The sequence below is a fragment of the Octodon degus genome, unplaced genomic scaffold, assembly GCF_000260255.1.
Source record: "Octodon degus isolate 3935 unplaced genomic scaffold, OctDeg1.0 scaffold00256, whole genome shotgun sequence".
Lineage (NCBI taxonomy): Eukaryota > Metazoa > Chordata > Mammalia > Rodentia > Octodontidae > Octodon > Octodon degus.
In genome coordinates, this window is record NW_004524832.1 from 2,198,604 (window position 1) to 2,219,928 (window position 21,325).

At 34.4% G+C, this 21,325-nt stretch overlaps 1 protein-coding gene across 1 annotated transcript in view; it reads right to left on the bottom strand.

Moving 5' to 3' along the window:
- Positions 1-21,325, bottom strand: part of Kiaa1109 (KIAA1109 ortholog) — a 231,795-nt gene that overhangs the window by 69,178 nt on the left and 141,292 nt on the right. The window contains exons 45-52 of the mRNA XM_004646167.2: positions 19,533-19,708; positions 16,400-17,106; positions 15,261-15,506; positions 12,493-12,586; positions 10,147-10,197; positions 7,557-7,763; positions 5,734-5,972; positions 1,520-1,764 (exon numbers count right to left, since the gene is read on the bottom strand). Coding sequence (XP_004646224.1) covers positions 1,520-1,764; positions 5,734-5,972; positions 7,557-7,763; positions 10,147-10,197; positions 12,493-12,586; positions 15,261-15,506; positions 16,400-17,106; positions 19,533-19,708 — 1,965 coding nt within the window. The remainder of the gene's footprint in view (positions 1-1,519; positions 1,765-5,733; positions 5,973-7,556; positions 7,764-10,146; positions 10,198-12,492; positions 12,587-15,260; positions 15,507-16,399; positions 17,107-19,532; positions 19,709-21,325) is intronic.

Consider the following 21,325-nt stretch of genomic DNA (forward strand, 5'->3'; position numbering starts at 1 on the left):
TGTTTCTGCATTTGATTCTTTAGTGCAGATGTTATTAATTCAGGGATTTCTTTTTTCATTTCCAATCTGAGGTCTTCTACATCTTTCTGCAGCTGTTTCTTTATTTCAGAAGCCGTGGATGCATTGCTTTCAACTGTGTGATTTCCAATTTGTTCTGTGTTAGTAACCTCTGCACTTGTGTTCTGAGGTTACATTTTGTTCCTTCTCATCATTTTGTGTAGCACTGTCTTCTGCCCTTTGTTGTAGATCTTTGCTGTAGTTATAACCTTCGCACGTACTGAAGTTCAGGTGCAGGTCTACAAAGTTTGGACTTATCCAGGTGCGTCTGGCTTGGGTCTGGCTGCTGTGCTCTGCTTTTTCCCGCTGCTACCCTTGAGGGTGACCTGTTGTGCCCCTGTGGGAAGATGTTCTGCTCCTGGACTAGCTGGTTGGATCTATCCTCTACACTCTCCCCTGCAGGGATTGCAGCTGCAGGATTACACCCCAGGCGTGTATGCCAGGCCTGAGCTGTGCCTGGAGGGGGCAAGGTGAAATAAGGGGAAGAGGAAGCTCTCCCACACTCTCACCGGATCTGGGCTAGGACTGTCTGGGGGTTCCGGGATGTGGAAAAATTCCTACTTGGCGGGCGGGGTGTGTGAGGTACTGAGGAGTGGTGGGGGCGACCCAAGGGGGTGGGAGAGGGTCCGGCCCTCGCTGAGCCTCGGCTGGGACTGGTCCCGCCGGCGCAGGGTAGCAGGAAGCTCTCCACACACTCACCGGACCTGGGCTAGCACTGGGTATGGGGGTTCACGGAACTCGGCAGAAATTCCTATGCGGAGGACAGGGTGGTGGAGGTGCTGTGGAGTGGTGGGGGGCGGCCCGAGGGGTGGGAGAAGGTCTGGCCCACACTGAGCCTGGGCTGGGACTGGTCCCGCTGGCGCAAGGTAGCAGGAAGTTCTCCACAGACTCACCGGACCTGGGCTAGGACTGGGTCTGGGGGTTCCCGGAACTCAGCAGAAATTCCTACTTGGCGGGCGGGGTGGGGGAGCTAATGCAGAGTGGTGGGGGGCGGCCCGTGGGGGTCGGAGAGGTTCCGTCCCACGCTGGGACTGGTCCTGCCGGCGCAGAGTAGCAGGAAGCTCTCGGCACACTCACCAGACCTGGGCTAGGACTGGGTCTGGGGGTTCCCAGAACTGGGCAGAAATTCCTACTGGGAGGATGGGGTGGGGGAGGTACTTCGGAGTGGTGGGGGGCGGCCCAAGGGGGTCTGTTATTTGTTTTTAAATAAGTCATGAAACTATGGCCAAGTTGGATGTTATATGCACTGCTATGAAAAAGCAGCTTCAAAAGTGACAAGCAGTTTTTTTTAAAGCATGCTTCAATAAAACTTCAAAGGAAGAGAGACAGAAATAGATAAATATGTCCTTAATTCATTAGAGAAGTCTTCTGCAGGAACAATTAAATGCTTAAATTTCAAAGTTTGAGTCATTACATATTTTGGTACATTCATAAATTACAAGGAACTTAAAAGGAAACTTACTTCTGCCACACAACGTAGATAGTTTCCCTGCAAGTAGTACCCTTGTTTGGAAGGTAGTTCATCTATGCTCCAAACCTGATCTGAGTAGCTATCATGTTCTTCCATTATGTATTTCCCAGACATAGTAACTGGAGGAAGGTTAAGACTAGCAGAAGGAGGAATGGTTGACATATCTGTGGCTGAAACTTTTGATGTAAAACGCAGCCTGTGATTTGGCAGTTCAAATGTAAACCTTGTTTGTGCACCTGTAAGAAATAAGAAAATTACTGTTTGTGAGGGTTTTTTTCATCTTTCTCACTTTTACAAAAATAGTGTAAGAAAAATCCATTGAGATCCCACAATTTACCTTGAAATATATTACAGAGTATTTAAATCTGATTATAACTGGCGAGATAGCTCAGTGGTCTGATGCACCTGCTTAGGCAAGGTTAGGCAGGTGCAGGAATCACAGTTTGATCCCTGGCACCACATGCCACAACAGCCCCACCTCTGGCAGGCCAAGCTACCCCCCAATCTGATTATAAAATATTCCTCATTTTTAAATATGTGTATAGTTACTATAAAGAGTCAGTGATAAGTATTGAGTCTAATTGTCCTGTACTGTATTAGGTGTTAGAGAAATAAATGCAAATGTCTAGAAATTGCTATTATAGAAGAGAGGTACAAGAAAACTTAGTCCTGGTTAAAAAAAAAAATACAAATCCACACTGCACTCTATTCAGAGAACATTAGTGGTTAACAACTTGTCTTTTGATCCTGAGTCAGTGTGAAAAGTGCTGAAAACTTTCAAATCAATTAAATTGAAATCACAGAAAACATTCATAAAGTATGAAACTGTACAAACACATGTATCCTTAGCTTTAACAATTATTAGTGAGACTACACAGCAAGTATGTTAAAAATTTTGCCTTAAACCTTTAAACTGACTGGCTTGATTGGTACATAGTTGACTGACACCTTGTTCAAACAAATATAAATATACAACCTACATCATTATGTGGTCCATGCTTCTTAATTATCTATGCAGACACGAAAGAGTAGCAGAAGCCTTATTAAAACCAAGACATACTGCTTGCAGTAAATATGTAATACATACGCATATGCTCCTTTTCAAACAAGAACAAGCTGATATTCCTCAACTGTCTCCAAATAGTAAGAGACTATTTTTTTAATATACGTTATAAACAAAGTTTATTATACATTATTAGTTCTCTCACATGAGAAGAAACAATCTGCTATAGATCACATTTACTCTATTCACAATGCAATAATCTTTATACTTGGAATGAGTTAGTCATAAACAGAAAAATGTTCCCTTACAACTGCATCTGTGAAATGGCTAGACCTTGCTGCCCTGATCTCTTACTCACTACTGCAACTGGCAGACCACTGACTACAATTTGCAAGTTGCAAGAGGTGGTAACCATGTAATTCTACCTCCTCCATGAGCTTCATTAAATAAAGACACCAAGATGGAAGTAATCCTAGGCCTCAGTTACTGCTCATCCTTATCACTAGTGTGCCCTTATGTAGCTGTTTTATTCTTTTCCTTAAACTGCAGAATTGCAGGCTCTTACGTGTCTGAATATTTGACAATATGTTTACTCTACTTCTAAATATTTCTGTCTTTTTTGCTGTAAATTGCTTATCTGGCTTTTGACTTGATGATTCTACTGACATGTGTATTTCAGTGGTACCATAAATAAATGGCCAAAAAGACCCAGATAGTTCAGCGGTCTAAGTGCCTGCCTAGGCAAGCACAAAGACTGGGGTTTGATCCATGGCACCACACGCTGTGCAGGCCACCCTCAAGCAAGCTGAGCCAGCCACAGAGCCAGGGTGTGGTGGCGCACACTTGTAATCCCAGGGCTAGGGAGCCTGAAAACAAAAGGATCACTATGAGTCTGAGCTACGGAGTGAGAACCTGTACCAAGTACATTAAAAATAAACAAACAAATAAATAACCAAAATAAGTTTAACTTTTTGTTAGCATTGGCTTCTAAGAAGTCTAAGACTTCTGACTGTAAAATTTGGAAACTCAGTTGACAGTGCTTCTGTTCTAGTAATAGAAAAGGTATAAATCTACAAGTAAACCAACTATTAATAAACAAAACTTAAAATGCTACAGAATATATATATATATATATATATATATATATATATATTTGTACCTTAGTTTATAACTTAATTTGTCCTATGATTTTCAAAGATAGTCATGTTTGTGTGGGAAAGAGGGCTACAGTCATGTTTCTCATCTGATCAGAGTTTGCAAACAAAAACAGATTTTGCCAAATGCTTCTGTTTGAAAAACAAATTAGGGGTTGGGGAGATAGCTCAGTGGCTTAAGAGCCTGCCTGGCAAGTGCAAGCTCCTGCGTTTGATCCCCAATACCAAAAGAAAAAGAAAACTGCTTGCAAACAAAAACATTCAGGAGCTGAGATACCACCATACATTCATACATGTATATAAGTGCACATGTATGCATGCATTCATATATTTGTATATGAGTGCTATAAAATTGATGTAATTTATCATGCTAACAGGATAAATGAGAAAATATTTTCATTTTAATAGATACACAAAACAGTATCTGATTATATTAATCAATTTTGTATCCTTTGTAGATATTCTAAGAAAAACACATTTATCTGACAAGGAAATGTAGCAAAAATCTACAGCAAACAACAAACTCACTAGTGAAATGTAAAGTTCCTTAATAAACAGATGTAAGAGGTAAGCAGTAAGGTAAAAAAAAGGAAATAAAAGGCATAAAAGGTGGAAAAAAAGAAACAAAAGTACTTTATCTACAAATAATAGGATTTTCTATAGAGAAAGATTCACAACTTATTTACAATATGTAATTTAAAAAAATTTTATTTAATTAATTAATTAATTTATTTATTTATTTTTTGTATTTTAGGAAAGGGTCTACAGGGTGTTTGAGGTCTCATTACTAGATCAGACTTGGAGTGAGTCTCCCGTTTACAGCCTCCCAAATGCTGAGATTACAGGTGTGCACCACGCAGAGTCTTAATTTCCCTCTCAAGGCACCCTGGGGTGGGGCTGCTAGCCCCTGTGCCTGTTTGCAGGTGCTTTAACTGAGTTATTTGGCCAGCCCTGTAATTATTTAATATGGTCACTGAACGTAAAATTAGCATACAAGTGTAGAGCACTTTTATATGCAGTTTAGAAAAATGCCATTTTGTACAAATTAGTATTTGTAATAATTATTACAAGAACACAAGGTTTCTACCTATCTAAATATATATTCCTGAAAAAGAAGTACAAAAACCTTTAACTACAAAAATTTTAAACTTTCTAGAAAAACATTAAGGAAGACTCAAAGAGACAAAGAAATAGAATTATTTAGGAATAGGAAGGTTAAATATTGTACAATGGTTAATTCTTCAAAAATGAAGAATTATTAAATTCATATAATTATATAAAAAGGCTTTTTCAGGGACACTGATATACTGATTTTAAAATGTATACAGAAGAGCAAAGAACCAAAAACTAGAAAAACTACTAAAAGAAGAAATTCAGGCAGTCATGCGACACTGGTGTAAACTGGCCAATGATGCAGAAAAGAAAACTTAGAAAAGACTCCAACAAATGAAAGCAATGACTAATTCTTAGATTTTGCACCACTGGAAGAAATGATCAGTTAATAAACAATGCTGAATGAACTGGATATGAATGATACTCCACACCAAATTGTAAAAAAATAATCAATTTTAGATACATTAAACTTAGGTATGAATAGCAAACTCAAGCTCTTTTGGAAAAAAATATTTTAGTATGTCTTCATGAGATAGGAGGAAATAATAAATGAAGTTATTCAGACTATAAATATACTAATTGGGGGCTGGGGATATAGCTCAGTGGCACAAGTGTGTACCTAGCAAGTGCAAGGTCCTGAGTTCAATTCCCAGTACCAAATAAAACCAAAAACCAAAAAACAAAAAAGCCTAACCAGTTTTAGTTTCAATTACTCAACTTGTATTTAAAATGGAAAACTGGCTTCAATAGTTTAATAATTTTGAAGAGTTCAGAGCAGGATCTACCATGACTATTTAAGGAGGTACACTGATATATTTAAGTTGTTTAAAGAATATTAATTTTAACATTTGTGATGTATTTTAGATTTTTACATAATATTTATAAAATGAAATTTATCAGCAAAGTATTAATTTTTCAGAAAAATCTGATGTTACCTGTCATTCCATGGCTTCTCATTCTTCCCATCTTGTACTCTGCTTTCAGAGATGGCAAAAGTGCTGCCCCAATGGCTATGCCATCCAGCATGGCACTAAATTTAAGAACAATAGGTTTTTTCTCTAAGCCTTCTGGTAGCTGAGGAAATTCATTGGTTTCAACAGGAGTTTGATTAACACTTGTTGGGGTCTTCTCAGAAGGCAGAGGTGTTGCGATATCTTCTTTCACAGGCTGTGGGCTACAGATTAAAGTGATAATTCTTTAAAAAACAAAATTTACAGCTACCATTTTAATAATTGACATAATTACATTTCTCAATGAAAAACATTCATTGAAATATTAAGAAATAAAAAAGCAGACAAGAAGTAATAACATGTAGATCCCTGAAATGTTATATTCTGAAGGTGATTCAGTATCATTAGTGTAAAACTAGAATTTAAACTCAAGCATTTTCTGATTCCAAATTCTATGATTTATCCATTATACACTCACTATAGACTGTAACACTACTACGACTCCTATCAATACTAACCAACACCAATACTACCACTACCAATGCTACCAATACTAGCAATAATTGAGTGCCAAGTAATAATCTTAGTGTTTCATCTCACAATATCTTCCACTTTGCAAATGAAAAAGCATAGCTAGAAAGTGGTGAAACTAGGTTTGAACCCAATCAATCTGGTACCAGAGTATGACTTTTAACTACTGCACATCTTTCTGATGATACATTATTACAAGAAAATTAAGCTTAAGAACAATTAAAATTAAGAATTGAATAACTGAGATACTAAAATTCATGAAAACACTGTGGATTCTATATTCCATTCATAGGAAAACTATTTAAATTTTTACTAGTTAACTTCAGCTATAATTATTACACAAAAATTAAAGATCTATATAAAACTACTGGTGAAAAAGTCACTGTTTCAAGACATCATGAAAAGAATAACTGTTCTGTGTTTCATAGAAAGTGAAAAATGGCAAGTATTTTACATTTGGGATGTACTCTTATTAGTTACAGCTTTTGTTTTTTTTTATTTTTTTTATTTATTTTATTTATTTTTTTATTTATTAGAGAGAGAGAGAGAGAGAGAGAGAGAGAGAGAGAGAGAGAGAGAGTGGTGTGTGTGTGTGGCCAGCTCAGCCCACCAGGGGGCGGGGCTGGCTGGCATGTGGTGCTGGGGGATTGAACCGCGGTCCCTGATGCTTTGCCAAGCTTGTTCTAAGTAGGTGCCTTAGACCACTGAGCCATCTCTCCAGCCCCTAGTTACAGCTTTTGGAGATCAGGAATAAAGCTCAGTAATGCAGATGCCATAAGCAATGGCTGTGGAAATAAGGGAATAAAGACGAATGTGGAGATGTCTGAGTTCCTGCACTTCAAAATATTTTGATGGCATTAAATCCAGAAATGAATCATATAGAATACTTTCATATAAAGAACATACTATGCATGGGGCATAAATTATCAAGACAACTAATAAAACTCACATCATAAATTTAAATACATCCAATGGAAACAAGAATTGATAGTCCTAGAATTCACCAATTTTATTTCACTAGTATCTTTTATGATGCCCACAAATCTCTAGCATCATTCATACTTTACTTATGCAACATGGAATACAACTACATTTTGACACAGCACTTTAAGAATATCCAAGAAGATTCTACCATCATATCTGATTAGTCTCTGCTTCTCCACTCTCTACAAAGGTCTACACTTACAAATGACCCTTTATAGTTTCTCAAATTTTGTTAACATAGCAAAGAATACTGTGAAGTATCATAAAGAATAACACAATACAAAGTAACTCACGCTGTAGAAGGCTGTCTAATAAGGTCTGAGATTTGTTTAGACAGTTGGTGAGAGCTTCGAACCATCATGCTATGTAACGTGGCAGGATGCTGAGGAATGTTGATGCTGATAGCTCCCACTTTAAACACAGCAGCATTATTTGTCTTCAATCCTCTCTGGGCACTGTAGAGTGCTTGGGACTTGGCAATACTACATTTCACTACAGTTCTATCAATAAAAAGGAAGACCATGAAAATATGGTCAAATGAAGAAAAAAACTGAAAAAGTATTGAGAGCAAGAGATATTCTTAAATTATTCACTGAGTTCACAATGTGTTTTGTGTGTTAAATCATGTACTGAAATGTTTTCTAAGCTGGTGTAATGCATGTATTTTCCACTGCTCTGAATGATACTCTAACAGGAATACTTTATGGAAAAATTTATGCTCACATGCAAGTAAAAGCACAAACACTAACATATCATTACAAGTATATATACATACACACACAAAATTTTACTTTGATTTTTTACCCCTTTCAAAACTCTTTTCCTTCTCTAACTTATTTTAGGGACCTGTATAAAAACTAGGAGATATATTAAATATTCACTATACTTCTTAAAATCTAATCCAAGAGTCAAAACCACTAACAATATAGTTTATTAAAAAACCTTACAGGCAGACTAGCTTGCTTTAAGAAGCCCTACAGCATGTTCTCAGGAAGTAACATAGGAAATAGTCTTTGCCTGATTAGGCAGTATACTGGTTACTGAGGTTCTCAGTGGATCCTGGGGAACCTTGTGAAATGGAATATAACTCTCAAGGAATCTGCTAACTAATCTTCTTAGATCTTTGCTATAAACTTTTCATGTATATACCAGACATTCCTAGCAGGCCACAAGTTTTTATAGTCATCAGTTTAGGGACATTCTGACCACTTCTTTCTGTAGTCTTACAAATACAAAATGTGTTGAATAGCCTAGACTAGGTAAAACTCCTCACAAATTATAATAAAATTGTGAACAGATAACTCATATTTTATTTATTTATTTTTGGTGGAACAGGGGATTGAACTCAGGCCCTTGTGCTTACCAGGGAAGCGCTTATTCTACTGAGCCATCTCCCCTGTCCCAACTCATATTTTAGTCTATGAACTATTTAATCCTTAATCAAGGTCTCTTTATATCTTTTCCAGGTACAGATCAGACAAGTGTATCCTCTAGTGTCTAGTTAAATTTGATTAACATAGAACCATCATATTGTTGGAGTTTAAAGGAGTACCACTGTCTTTACCAGTAAGACTAATTCTTAATTAAGAGTAGTAGCCTTGTTCATTTTGAACCTGTCTTTTATCAGATCTTTACTACTCAGTGAAAAATAACAACTGAAAATGAAACAGAAAATGCAAGTAAAGAATTTCTTCTTTACTTTCTGTATATACTATGTAGCTTCATAACCTGTAGAAATGTAACTCTTACTTTTGATTATAAAAGTATGTAACACTGGATTCTCAATTATATGCTGAAAGTCAAATGAAACTGATGGAGCTGGTTGTTCTTTTACAGGGAATTTTGATGTAAATGACTTTGGGAGCTGTTTTGCCTGACACTGGAGGGCTCCATTCTTATTGTGTTCCATGTAAATGATGTCCACCACTTGCAATGGCATCCCTTGGAGTTGGATAACATGGTGGTCTTATATCAATCATTATTTCTATCTCTGGCTCCATTCCCTCCCTACCTAAACGGGTAGGTCCTCAAAAGTTGGAGGCAGGAAGAGGGGGTAGATTAATTTATACAACTTTGTTGCCTATTTCAATTCCATTTTGCTTCAGATACCTCTGAAATGCAGATGTGAGTTATAGTGACCACATGCTATTTAGTAACTATTAAAAATTACTGGGATTCTTTCCTATTTGGTCATTATAGCTTAGAAAATTTACCTTTCTCAGCAGAAAACTTTAGAAGAAAAGGAGAGGTCTACAAGTCAAATCAGCACAAGGACCAGCTCTCATTTTCTTACTATTGTATCCCAAAAAACCTAGCTCAGTTTCTAGAACACAATATGTAAGATAATTTAATAAATAATCATTGAAGAGATGTGAACCAGAGCTAAAGAAAATTATCTATAAAGTGTGTTTTGATATTTTTGTTATATGTACAGAAATGCAGTGAATAAAAGTAAATGTCACAGGTAAAATTTGTCAATAGGGTGATACACTTTTCCTATCTTAACAGAATTATAAAGCTGAAAATGTACAGATACTCTCTTGTTAATTTTAATGATTTTTGGAATTAGTAAAATCTGTATCATAGCGAATTTTTTTGTTTCTATTACCATATTAAATGTTAAAAAACACTTGTGATAATTGAAAGTTTTAATAATTATATATCTAAAAAACTATAAACAACACACCACAGTGTTAGTCTGTTAGCAACAACATAAAGTATGAATTACCAAAGAGGTAGAGTGTAAGCTTTAATATACAGAAGTGTCTATATTAAAGCTACAATAGAACATTCTTCACAGCTATGAAGATAATATAAATATTTATCTTTAAAACTACAAAATTATCTTAATCACACCACCACAAAAAGGAATATATGACATACAGAAACTCTTGTTTGGCTGTACTTGTAGGAGATGTAGGAAAATCCTCCAGTCTATAGATGAAGATTCAAGAGAAAGCAGGAAAACAAAAGGAAAGCAAATAAACAGTCATACATAAATTAGTTATACCAGAACCATCATTAGGAAAGTTTTCTAAATTTCTACTCTTAAATGTTCCTTGAGTGTAACTCTTAAACTGTTGTTTTTATCCCACTTCCTTTTTATTATAATTGGAAATGAAATGGCAAAGAATAAATCTAAAAAGTATAGGTTCAGGTCTCTCTCTCGCTCTCTCGCTGACTGTCTCTCTGTCTCTGTCTCTGTCTCTCTTTCTCTTTTTTGTTACCAGGGATCAAAATCAGAACCTCACGCTTGCCAGGCAAGCACTTATTCCACTGAGCTATCTCCCCAGCCCAGGTATCTCTTCTGACTGTACAATTCTAAACATTTTAGGGAAATATTTTCATTTTTCTGAATAAAACATTTAATGGATCTTCATTTGAGGTAGAAAAGAAATATCAAATACACTTTAAAAAACTGCTTTAGAATATCGTAGTTTTCAAATTGAGAAATGCCCTGAAAAAATAACAGACAATGGAGGTAAGAGATCTAAGGAGATACCATAAATATAACATATCAAGACCTAAATAAATTTGAGTTATTTTCTAAATAGGTTAAAGTAACCATAGTCTTTTACAGTTGGAGTCAATGAGTAAGTCATGGAATCTTCAGTCAGTGATGACTTTGTGCAGAAGCACCATGACAAAGGATAAGAAATATGGGCTCAGACATCTCTTTTAACTGCATCATTTTAAATATTTTAGGCAAATATTTTTTTTTTTTTTGTTCCTCGAATGCCTTCAGGGCACTTTTGGCCAGCTGGAGAGGTGTGAGGTTCGAACTCCAGCAACCTGAGGCTGACAGCTTTGTGGAAGCAGCCACTTAAAGGCCTGAGCTAGGGCCAGGCCCCTAGGCAAATATTTTGATCTCTCTGAATCTCAACTTATTTTGCAAAGTAGAGATAAAAACCATCCCAGTTCACAGGATTGCAGGATAAAATAACTGATGTAACACTCCTAATCTCAGTAGGCTGTTCAAAATATTATAATCATTATATAATAATGCTCTTTCTTCCATGTTGGATCAGTAGAGAAAAATCTCATCTCTCATAATCACTGGAATTTCCTGGCTTTTCTTGAAAAGACTGCTTAGGAAATGTGATTTGGACCTCAACCAGGTATTACAAAATACCACTGTACTAGCTTACAAGTCCAAATGACTCCTAGGATACCTACAGAAAGTCTTGATTACTTACTCTCAAAAGTTATTGATTTTAACCAAAACTCACAGCAGAAAGCTGTATTCTACTTCTAAAATACTATTTCAGATAGCACATTTTCTAGGTTTTAACAATATAACTAAAGTTGTAAGTGTTCATTCTTCTTAGTCAATCTGTGATTATTAATTTTTATAGTATGGAAACAAATTTTCAATTTAGCTGTTGCTTAGCATAATGAAGGTATTACCTGACAGTAATATAGTAGTACAATATTAGTTGTAATATTAGGAAAAAAACAATTCTTAAAATTTGATCTAAATTATCAACACATCATTACAACATAAAATTGCCAAATTGAAAGGAAGACAAGAATGAAGGCATACCAAGGATACTAAAGATACCAACCAAGTCAAATGGCTAAATGTATTAATAACAGGTTAGCATTCTTAGTATCATCTATTATGGTACCCATTAATACCCAGCACAATTCTAAACAGATGGAAGAACAGAAGTTACAAAGAAAAGAAGAAAGTTAAAATAAAAACATATATTGTATTTTCTAGAAAAGCCTTAACTGTATTACTACAAAGATTTCACAGGCCTCATTGCTAAGTTCGTTAAATGCAAAAGTGGCAAGGGAAAGTTTTAGAATCTATGATTATGAATGATTATTAACAAAACTAAGACATCTAATATGAAATTAAAAAACATGATATATTCTTTGCCTATAATTTTTAAATTAACTATGAATTACACAAACATTTTATCTTATATGCCAAACTAAAGTTTATACTGAGATAACTTTTTCATTTTTTTTGTAACAATATAGGGGAGTAAAATTTTGGTGGGTTGTTGTTTGGGTATGGGTCTAGTAAAAAAAACAATTTTAGAAAGGAAAACATTCATTGTTCTAAAATTATTTCATTAGGGAATATCTTTAGTGACAGACTCTCAGTCTGGAAACATTGTGTACAAGCCTCAAAATTCAACATCTAGTTCATTCAGAGAACTTTTTCTATAAATCTATGACAAACAAGTATAAGAAAATATCAAAAATTGACATACTTACTGTATATTTGGTGTAATCCCTTCAAGTAGTACAATATTAACACCACCAATATGAGCAGTGGCACATGTTTCAGTCATTTTTTGATGTAAGACATCTTAAACAAGAGAAAAAATTGCTTAAATTCTGAAAATTAAGTAATTGTGCTCAAAATTAAAATAGAATATTATGCATTTATCATTTGTCATAACTATTTAAGACTAACTTTAAGAATATTACCCTCTTTTAGTAGGTAGTCATATATAAATACATATTACATGTCAAAATTGGAATGAATGGAATAAACATGTTTATACATGTCACTAGTGTAAAAACTAGACTTTTAGTCTTATAAATAATATTCAGAGATGAAAACTAGGAAGATTTAAAAAAAATATGAAAAAGAAACTACATAAATTAGTATTCTTGGCCCATATAATTTCTGTGATTTTAATAGAGGATGTAAATGTTTTTATTATTTACAAGACCAAATTAAATCAGGTATCATTTTACCTACTTATTTCATTTAGTACTTTTTTATTTAATAAATCTTAAAATATAAGTTTAATGAGTAAATTACAAATTGCTAAATACTTACTCAAAATAATTCTTAATGTCATATATTTGGCTGATTTTTTGTATGGACAACTTTTCACACAATTCTGACTTTCCTTATACTTTGTATTATAGATCTGCAATTACTGAGTCAAAGGATAAATGTAGCTTACAGATTATTGATAAATAATATTAATCTTTAGAATAGTTAAATCACTTTACATTCATTTATTTATTCAATTGGGTATTTATTCATTTATTTATTCAATTGGGTATTCTCATTCTAACGTTTTGGGTGAGTGAATCAACACATGAAAAAATTAATAACTTTTTAAATTAGTGAAACTGAACAAATTTTTAATGTTAATTATCTGAATTTTTGTGTATTACATCCTTTGCCTATATTTTGAAGACATGCTGATGTTATGCTTGAATGCTTCTTTTTTTTTTTTGTATTTAGTATAGAGTCTACAGGGTCTCATTACACAGATCGGACTTGTAGCTATCCTCCTGTTTTCAGCCTCCCAAGAGCTGAGATTGTAGGCATGTGCCACCATGCTCAGTCTCAATTGCCATCTCAATGTGCCCCGGGGACAGGGCTGGCATAGGATGCCAGGGATTGAATCCTGGTCCCTATAACTGCCTAAGCAGGCGCTTTAATCCTCTGAGCTATCTGGCCGGCCTTAATTTTTTTTTTAAACTTCTTTATGTGGTGCTAAGGACTGAACCTACAGTTTCACATATGCTAGGCAAGTGCCTATTACTGACCTTTAACACATACTCTGTACTTTCCCTAAGCATTTTTGAGCCAGGTGTGGTGGTGCCCATCTATAATCAAGCAGAAGGATCCCAGATTGGACAATTTAGCAAAATAAAAAAAAACCTGTCTAAAAATAAAGAATGAGGAAAACAAAACAAAAAATGGCTGGGGATGTAGCTCTGTGTGAAGGCTGTGGGTTCAATACCCAGTACCACAAAAACAAAATAGAGCAAAACAAAACAAACCACACACACACACACACACACACACACACACACAAATTTCTTCAGAGAATTTCTTAATGGTATTTTTTAAATGTAAAACTAGTTTTTCATTAAAAAAATTTAGGTAAAAAACTGAAAAAATAGTTTCAAAATAACTTTTACTTAATGCTTATATATAGTATTTGGCAACCATAACTTTAACAATAAAAACACATTAGGATTCATAATTTCTTATTCTTATGAATGGTACCTGTCAGGTTATTTTCATGACCAAAGAAATAATAATTGATACTGCAATCATTGATTGCTGCAAGGGAATCTCTAGAGTTTATTTTCATAATTCTGTAGCCAGTGATTCTGAATAGTTTTCAGTTTACAATCTCTGAAACCTGGTTGTATTTACAATCAATGGTATCTGACCATACATGGCAACATTATTTTTTTGTGTGTGATATATAAAATAATGGTTCATCTTCAAATTGATGGTGCATCTTCATATTCTCCTAGATTTGATGAAATGTTATACCTTATATAATCATTCTCACGATGAATGGTACCTTTTTATTAACCTAGGAAATTATATATCAACTAATGGGACTTATATTTATAGAGACACTAAAATGAGCATTGGATGATAAAATTTCTATAGTGGTAACAAAGAAAAGCAAATATTTCACAAATTTTCATTATTTTCTTGAAGTTTTCAGCCCTGCCCCAGGGGAATTTTTATGAACTGACATTAAAAGACAGTGATTAGGGGCAGGCCAAATAGCTTAGCGGATCATAGCACCTGCTTAGGCAGACAGCAGGGGTCAGGAGTTCCATCCCTGGTCTGCTGTGCCTGCCTTGTCCCTGCGGTGCACTGAGACAGTGATTGAGACTGGGCATAGTGGCATACACCTGTAATCCCAGCTTGTGGGAGGCTGAACACAGGCAGATCACTATGAGTCTGATCTTTGTAATGAGACCCTGTAGACCCTGTACTAAAATACAACAACAACAAAAAAAGATAGTGATTAGGTGTCACTAGTTATTTCAAACATTAGTGTGATATTTATGTGCCCAAATATTTTAATGAAATATCAAAGCTGCCTCAATTCACTGATCTTCAAATATATTTAAAATCCTTGGTATTTAATTCAGGATTTGGGAAGTCTTATTCTAAACAAAAATACTGCAAAGTAGAAACTTTGGATACACAGAATTGCTTTTCTTCAGAAGAGTGACACTCTAGCATTAGAAGATCACCATACCTTTCATTTTCTCCTTAAGGGTAAAACTGCCATGGATCCTCTTCAGTTCTGATTCCATTGTTAGCCCACCAATATCTGCCTCGAGGTGTGTGCGGTTCACCATGCCAATCCCAAAGACTATTAGTGTAACGTGTTGAGGTTCAGAAGTCACCAAGCTACGTTTCCTCTGTGTCTTAGTCAAACTGTTGTTGTCTTGTTCATTCTCAAACACAACTTTACATGTAGGTTCTGTAGGGCTCCGGACTCCTTTGTAAGTAATGGTATTACATGTTTTAAATAATAAAACTATAAAATGGAAGGATATTCCAAATACCTAACACTACTTTCTCAACAAGCCTTCTTTATCAATAAAATGATTTAAAATTGTTTTAAACATATTTCCAAGTTCCTACTGAAAGGTAATAGAGCCAGATGTCTGAAATCAAATCTTTCTAAATTCTGTAACATACTATTCAAACTATAAAAGATAAATTTGAGATACTTGCATGACAATGGACATACTTGGCAAACACAATGTTACGTGAAGTAAATTAGACATACAAATTAAGTATCATATAATTTCTCTCATTTGAGTAATGGAAAGTACAAATAAAGAACAAAATCAAAGACTGATGAAAAGAAACAAGAAGATAAATTTTCTGCAAATGGGAAGCGGGTTCAAGAGACCAAGGATTACAGAAGGGGAGGAGAGGGAAAAGAATGTAAAAAGACTTAAGATGTGTCATGTGTATGTACCATGGATGTACAATGTACAAATACAATGAATATAAACATTATGTTGTAAAGCTGAACTAAAAAATACTAATAATAAAGAAAATGGGGAAGGGGATTAGAGACAGATGGAGAGAAAGGGGAATTTAAAAATCAAGACGAGATGAATGTAAAATTTCATGTACTGAAAACATATATTAATACAATTAAAGAAACAAAAGAGCATCCCGTGTAAGAGTTAGAGAGGAGGAGGAGAACGAGAGTAGTACATGTGAATATCACTATTTTTTCTCTTTGGTGATTGCCAATTTCTTTACATTTCAATTATCTACTTGTAGCATTATGAAAGCACAGTAAACAACTTGCCGTCTTTTTAGTATCACTGCTACTCCAAACAGAAAATTTTAAATCACAAAAATACTTCTTACCTGCTGGCCCAAAAGTTTCTGAAGATTTTTCCAATATTCCAGTTGGATCAGAGATAAGTGAATAAAAGTTCAGCAATTTATACATATTCTGCCAGCACTCAGCTGAAGGCTCACTTTGTTCTGACACTGTAATTGAATCAGAGTCATCCATATGGATAGTCATGTGATCCACCACATCCTTTGAACCTTTCCTAGACACTTTTGAAGTTCTTCTTTCAGATCTTCCTAATGAATTTTTGTTTCGAGATTCTTTTTTGTTATTCTCATTGTTGGTCCGTTTATTCTTTACATTATTTACTCTGTTGCCACCATTCAGACTCCCTCTAGAACTGCGGCTGAAGTCAGATGAACGAAAATCTCGATGTTTTCTGGTTTTGAAGGTAGGTGTTGGGGAAGCAGATCCAGCTGTATATCTACTAAGTTTAATGTCAGTCTGAGTAGCTTTGATATCATCTATCATTGTACTGAACTGATGAATAAGACGAACCAAAGCCATATCTACATGCTGGCTTATTGACTGACAGGAAATAGTAAAGTTGCAATGGAAGGTATTATAATAACGCTTATTTAGATCATGGAAAGAAAGGGCATTAGTAGCGTTCTGTGGAGTGCACACTGACTTTTCCATTACCACAGCACTGATGCTAAAGGTTTCCAACATTAACGCTGGTTTGAACTCAAGTGGAGGAACATTCACATGGCCTTGCCTAAAATGTTAAAAAGAAAAAGACAGGTTTTACTTCCTTTTTTTCTAGAATTTCACATCTTTGTAAATTTATAAGCAAGCTATTCTCCAAGACTTAATAGGGTATAAACTATTTAAACACATTTTAAGCAAGAGATCTAGTAGATTACGCTTTTTGTCTTTTCTTTTTTTCCCCACATAGAGCTACAATAAAAACCTTTAAGGCAAGATGACAAGAAATGCAAAAAATAAAAGTTAATGTGTTCCTTATAAGACTAGAGAGCACTTAGACCTAGTGTGATACTAGCTAAATTAAAAGGAAAGTTAAATTGGCTAAACTACAGGCAATTATATCCAGAGAATCATTTAACTTCTCTGGAAACACAAAACGGAAGCATTGTTGGATAAATGTTCAATCTGTGGCAGTATTACCTGGCAATTATTAGACCAACAATTAGACTGTAAGTATAGTCTCACTCTACATATATATACACACACAAATATCTACGTCTACATACAATCTATTAGATGTAGATTATATATTGCTGAAATAATCTAATTATATATACCCTAATTATGAAGATACATATGTGTGCAAAGATACATTTAAATACAAATCTGCTTTTATTTATATGAAATCCAGCTAGTATAAGAAAAATTTCAAGCTTAGCTTCTATCATTCAATTCTAAATAGGGAGTATAAATGGATAATTAATATTTTGCTCTCTAGATAGATTGTTCTGATTTGAATAAATTTTAGTGTGGTTTTACTAATAATCTCCAAAACAACATGATTTAAAACGTTAGCTAGTATTTATTGTGAATAAAGTACGAACTATCTACAAGTTCCTTGGTCCACAAATCACTACAAAAACAACAGAAGTACATGATGATTGTTGAAAGATTATCTCTTTCAGGGGCTGGGGAAATGGCTCAGTAGAATAAGCACTTCCCTGGCAAGCAAGCACAAGGGCTGGAGTTCTATCCCCATTTCTGAAAACAAAAAAAAAAACAAAAAAAAAAAAACAAAAAAAGAAAGAAAGAAAGAAAGAAAGGAAGGAAAAAAAAGAAAAATTATCTCTTTCAAAGTTTTTCAGTAATTGAAAGTCTTTTGTTACTCATTTGTTACTCAGTTTAGGTGCAGACAGCAAAGCAAGTGGCTGTAAAGCTGAGTTGTCCCCTTGATCCCCAATGATAAGGCATGATAGCATTTTACAAAAATGAATAATCAAAAGAGGAAATTAGATCCAGGAATGGTGGCACACACTGTAACCCCAGTACGTGGGAAGGTGAGGCAGCAGGACTGCTGTGAGCTCAAGGGCAGCCTAGGCTATGTAGTGAGTTCAAGGCCAGGGTAAATTGAGTAGTGAGTCCCTGTCTTTAAAAAAAGGAGGAAATTAAACAACAAAAAAGAAACAAAGAAACACATAGTAATGCTGGTAGTCAAATCAACTAAACACAAATAGAATTAGAGAAGAAACTTTTACATAGCTAAATGCTAGACGTAAGGGCACTTTCCTTTTAATTTATAACACCTTGAAAATGTAAAAATAGGATAAAATCAATGCTGTAAAACTTTCCTGCTAAAAATGCACACATGACCATATTCCTCTATCCCTAATCACTTAAAAAAAGCATAGCCAAAGTAAAATTCCAAGTTCCTCAAAGACCAGTTAAGTCTGTTAGTGGACATATTATTACCTATATAATCAGTGAAGAAACTAAAGAACTATCCATGAAAATACAAAGTGTCAGTAAAAGATGAATCTTATTTGTTTCTGATGGTTACAGTTTAAGATGATTTTTATACTATTCCTAATATAAAATACTAACTACAGAAAGTCAACTCAGAAAGAAATTCTAAGTGTACATAAAATTACAATCCCTATGATAAATATCCCACTACTATAAGCCAAATGCAAAAAAGAGTACATATATCATTTATGTACTAACATAATATAAAAATGCCTTTAAAAAGGCCTTTAATTATGCAAAAAAGGCATTGATTTATTGATAAGGGATATAAATGAAAGACCATTTTGTATCTGTATATACAAAATAGTTAGGATAGATAGATATACAGCTACTTTCTCTTAATTCAGTGAGAAGAAAGATTTTGACTAATAGTGTTTGGACAGGATATCATGTCTGCATCTTGTACTATGAATAACTATCAAGACAACAATATGCAATGTATTAATTACTGAAACTGTCCTACTAACCTGTTTTGAAACTGTCTCATTGCTATTTGTTTCTCAATAAAACTAATAAAAGAAACCAAAAAAGAAAATGTAGAGATTACAGTTTTGAAATAAATTATTTTTTCATTAAAAATGAGAAAATTGTAGTAAAATATTAAAACTAATCTCATATTAAAATTTAAAGAAAACAAAGTTTAAAATAAACAGTATCCTTAGATAAAATTTTACATAGAATTGCAAAAAACACCTTCTTGCTCTTTTGCCTTTTCTTTCTTTGGCTGTGTCTGAATCCACAATATCTGCTCTGAGGCAGTCCAGTGTCCCTGAGAATGAAAGATGTTCTCCAAAGTACATTCGGTAGCAGAGTGGCACTGTGTCCTGTGACTGGATGCCTGTGTGACTCAGAAGAGGTTTAAAAACAACCTGAAAAGCATTAAACATTCACATTAGTTCCATTTATAGTGCATCGTTTACTGTAGCTTTCCTCTTACCCATGCCATCATAGTACATTGTTGCCATAGCGTTAAGCAAAAAAAAAATCATATAATTCATCTTAGTTGTGCTTAAAGCACAAACCTTTACCCTTTTTGAATGTCTGAAGTACAAGGAAAATACAGTTATAAATTAATTTAAATCATACTACTTTTGCCTTTAAAAGAAGGCATGAATATTTACTGTGCTTCTATTTTTAAAATACTGATACATTGGGTTCATAAAGTGATTTACCAACTTCCTGTATTAATATAAAAACATATAATCATAGTTTTTAATTAATTACACTTGCTATTATAGGTCAGATATTCATAATATAATAATAAGTACTACCACTTGGTTGTAATGGTTATCTAACATTTACTTTCTGAGAGCAAACTTTGTTTATATTTTAGATATCCTACACACTTATGGAAATACAATACTCTGGGTTAAAGGTCTAGTTGTTGAAATTTTATGGTCAACATAAGCTCATCCAAATAGAAACTATATATGTTCAATGCTAGATGCCTGAAACTGCTCATCTTCTGCAGTATGGTTCCTTTCTGTTCTTCCACATACTAAACATAGCTGCTACCCAATACTTTCCACAGCCTCTTCCAAATTCTGCACATTCTGTCTTAGTGACTTTTCTTGAAGCTTAAAAGCTCTGTCTAAATGCTAAGTACCGTTTATGCAGTGAAATCCAAGTCCACACTTTCAGTTGTGTTAGATCAATCCCAAAGGGAAAGTTCAAAGTTCAAGCCATCTTCCATTTTTTCTAATAACCCATCCATTTCTCTGTTTACTGCTTCATACATATTAGGAACTGCAGCTTCTGACTTTCTTCTTTTTTTCCCATCCCAATTTATCCTGACTTCACTGACCATGCAGATAATTCTAGCAACATTTAATTTCCAGTCATGTGATTTTCTTGTTCCCGCAACCTTCACTTAAACCCCATTTTTGAAACATCGTAGTCTTTCTATGACATCTCTCTACACCTCATTTTCTTCTTACACGTTCTATAAATCAATCCTCTTCTACTGCTATACCTGAGATGCTAAAGATAATGAGAGGAAATCATTTAAGTGCATGCACTGGTACTTTAGTATTAACTTGAAACTTTATTTATATTTTTTAATTTTTAATTTAAAAATTTTTATTTTTTTGTATTTAGTACAGGGTCTAAAGGGTCTCACTACGTAGATCTGATTTGTAGTGATTCTCCTGTTTTAAGCCTCCCAAGTGCTGGGATTACAAGTGTGCACCACCATTCCCAATCTTAACTGCTGTCTCAGCGCACCCCAGGGACAGGGCCTGCATGGCAGGCTGGGGATAGAACTTGGGCCACTGTATTTCAAATCCTTAAATAGATCCTCAGCACTATCTGCCCATCTTCCCATTAACTTCAACCTTTACAAATCCCTAAATCACCTTACCCAACTTTTAATTTTTCGTTATATAAAAATTATAAAAACTTAAAGGGTACTACATGATGTTTTCATAAATGTATATACTGTATAATTTTTAAGTCTGGGTAAATGTATCTAACTCATCAAACATTTA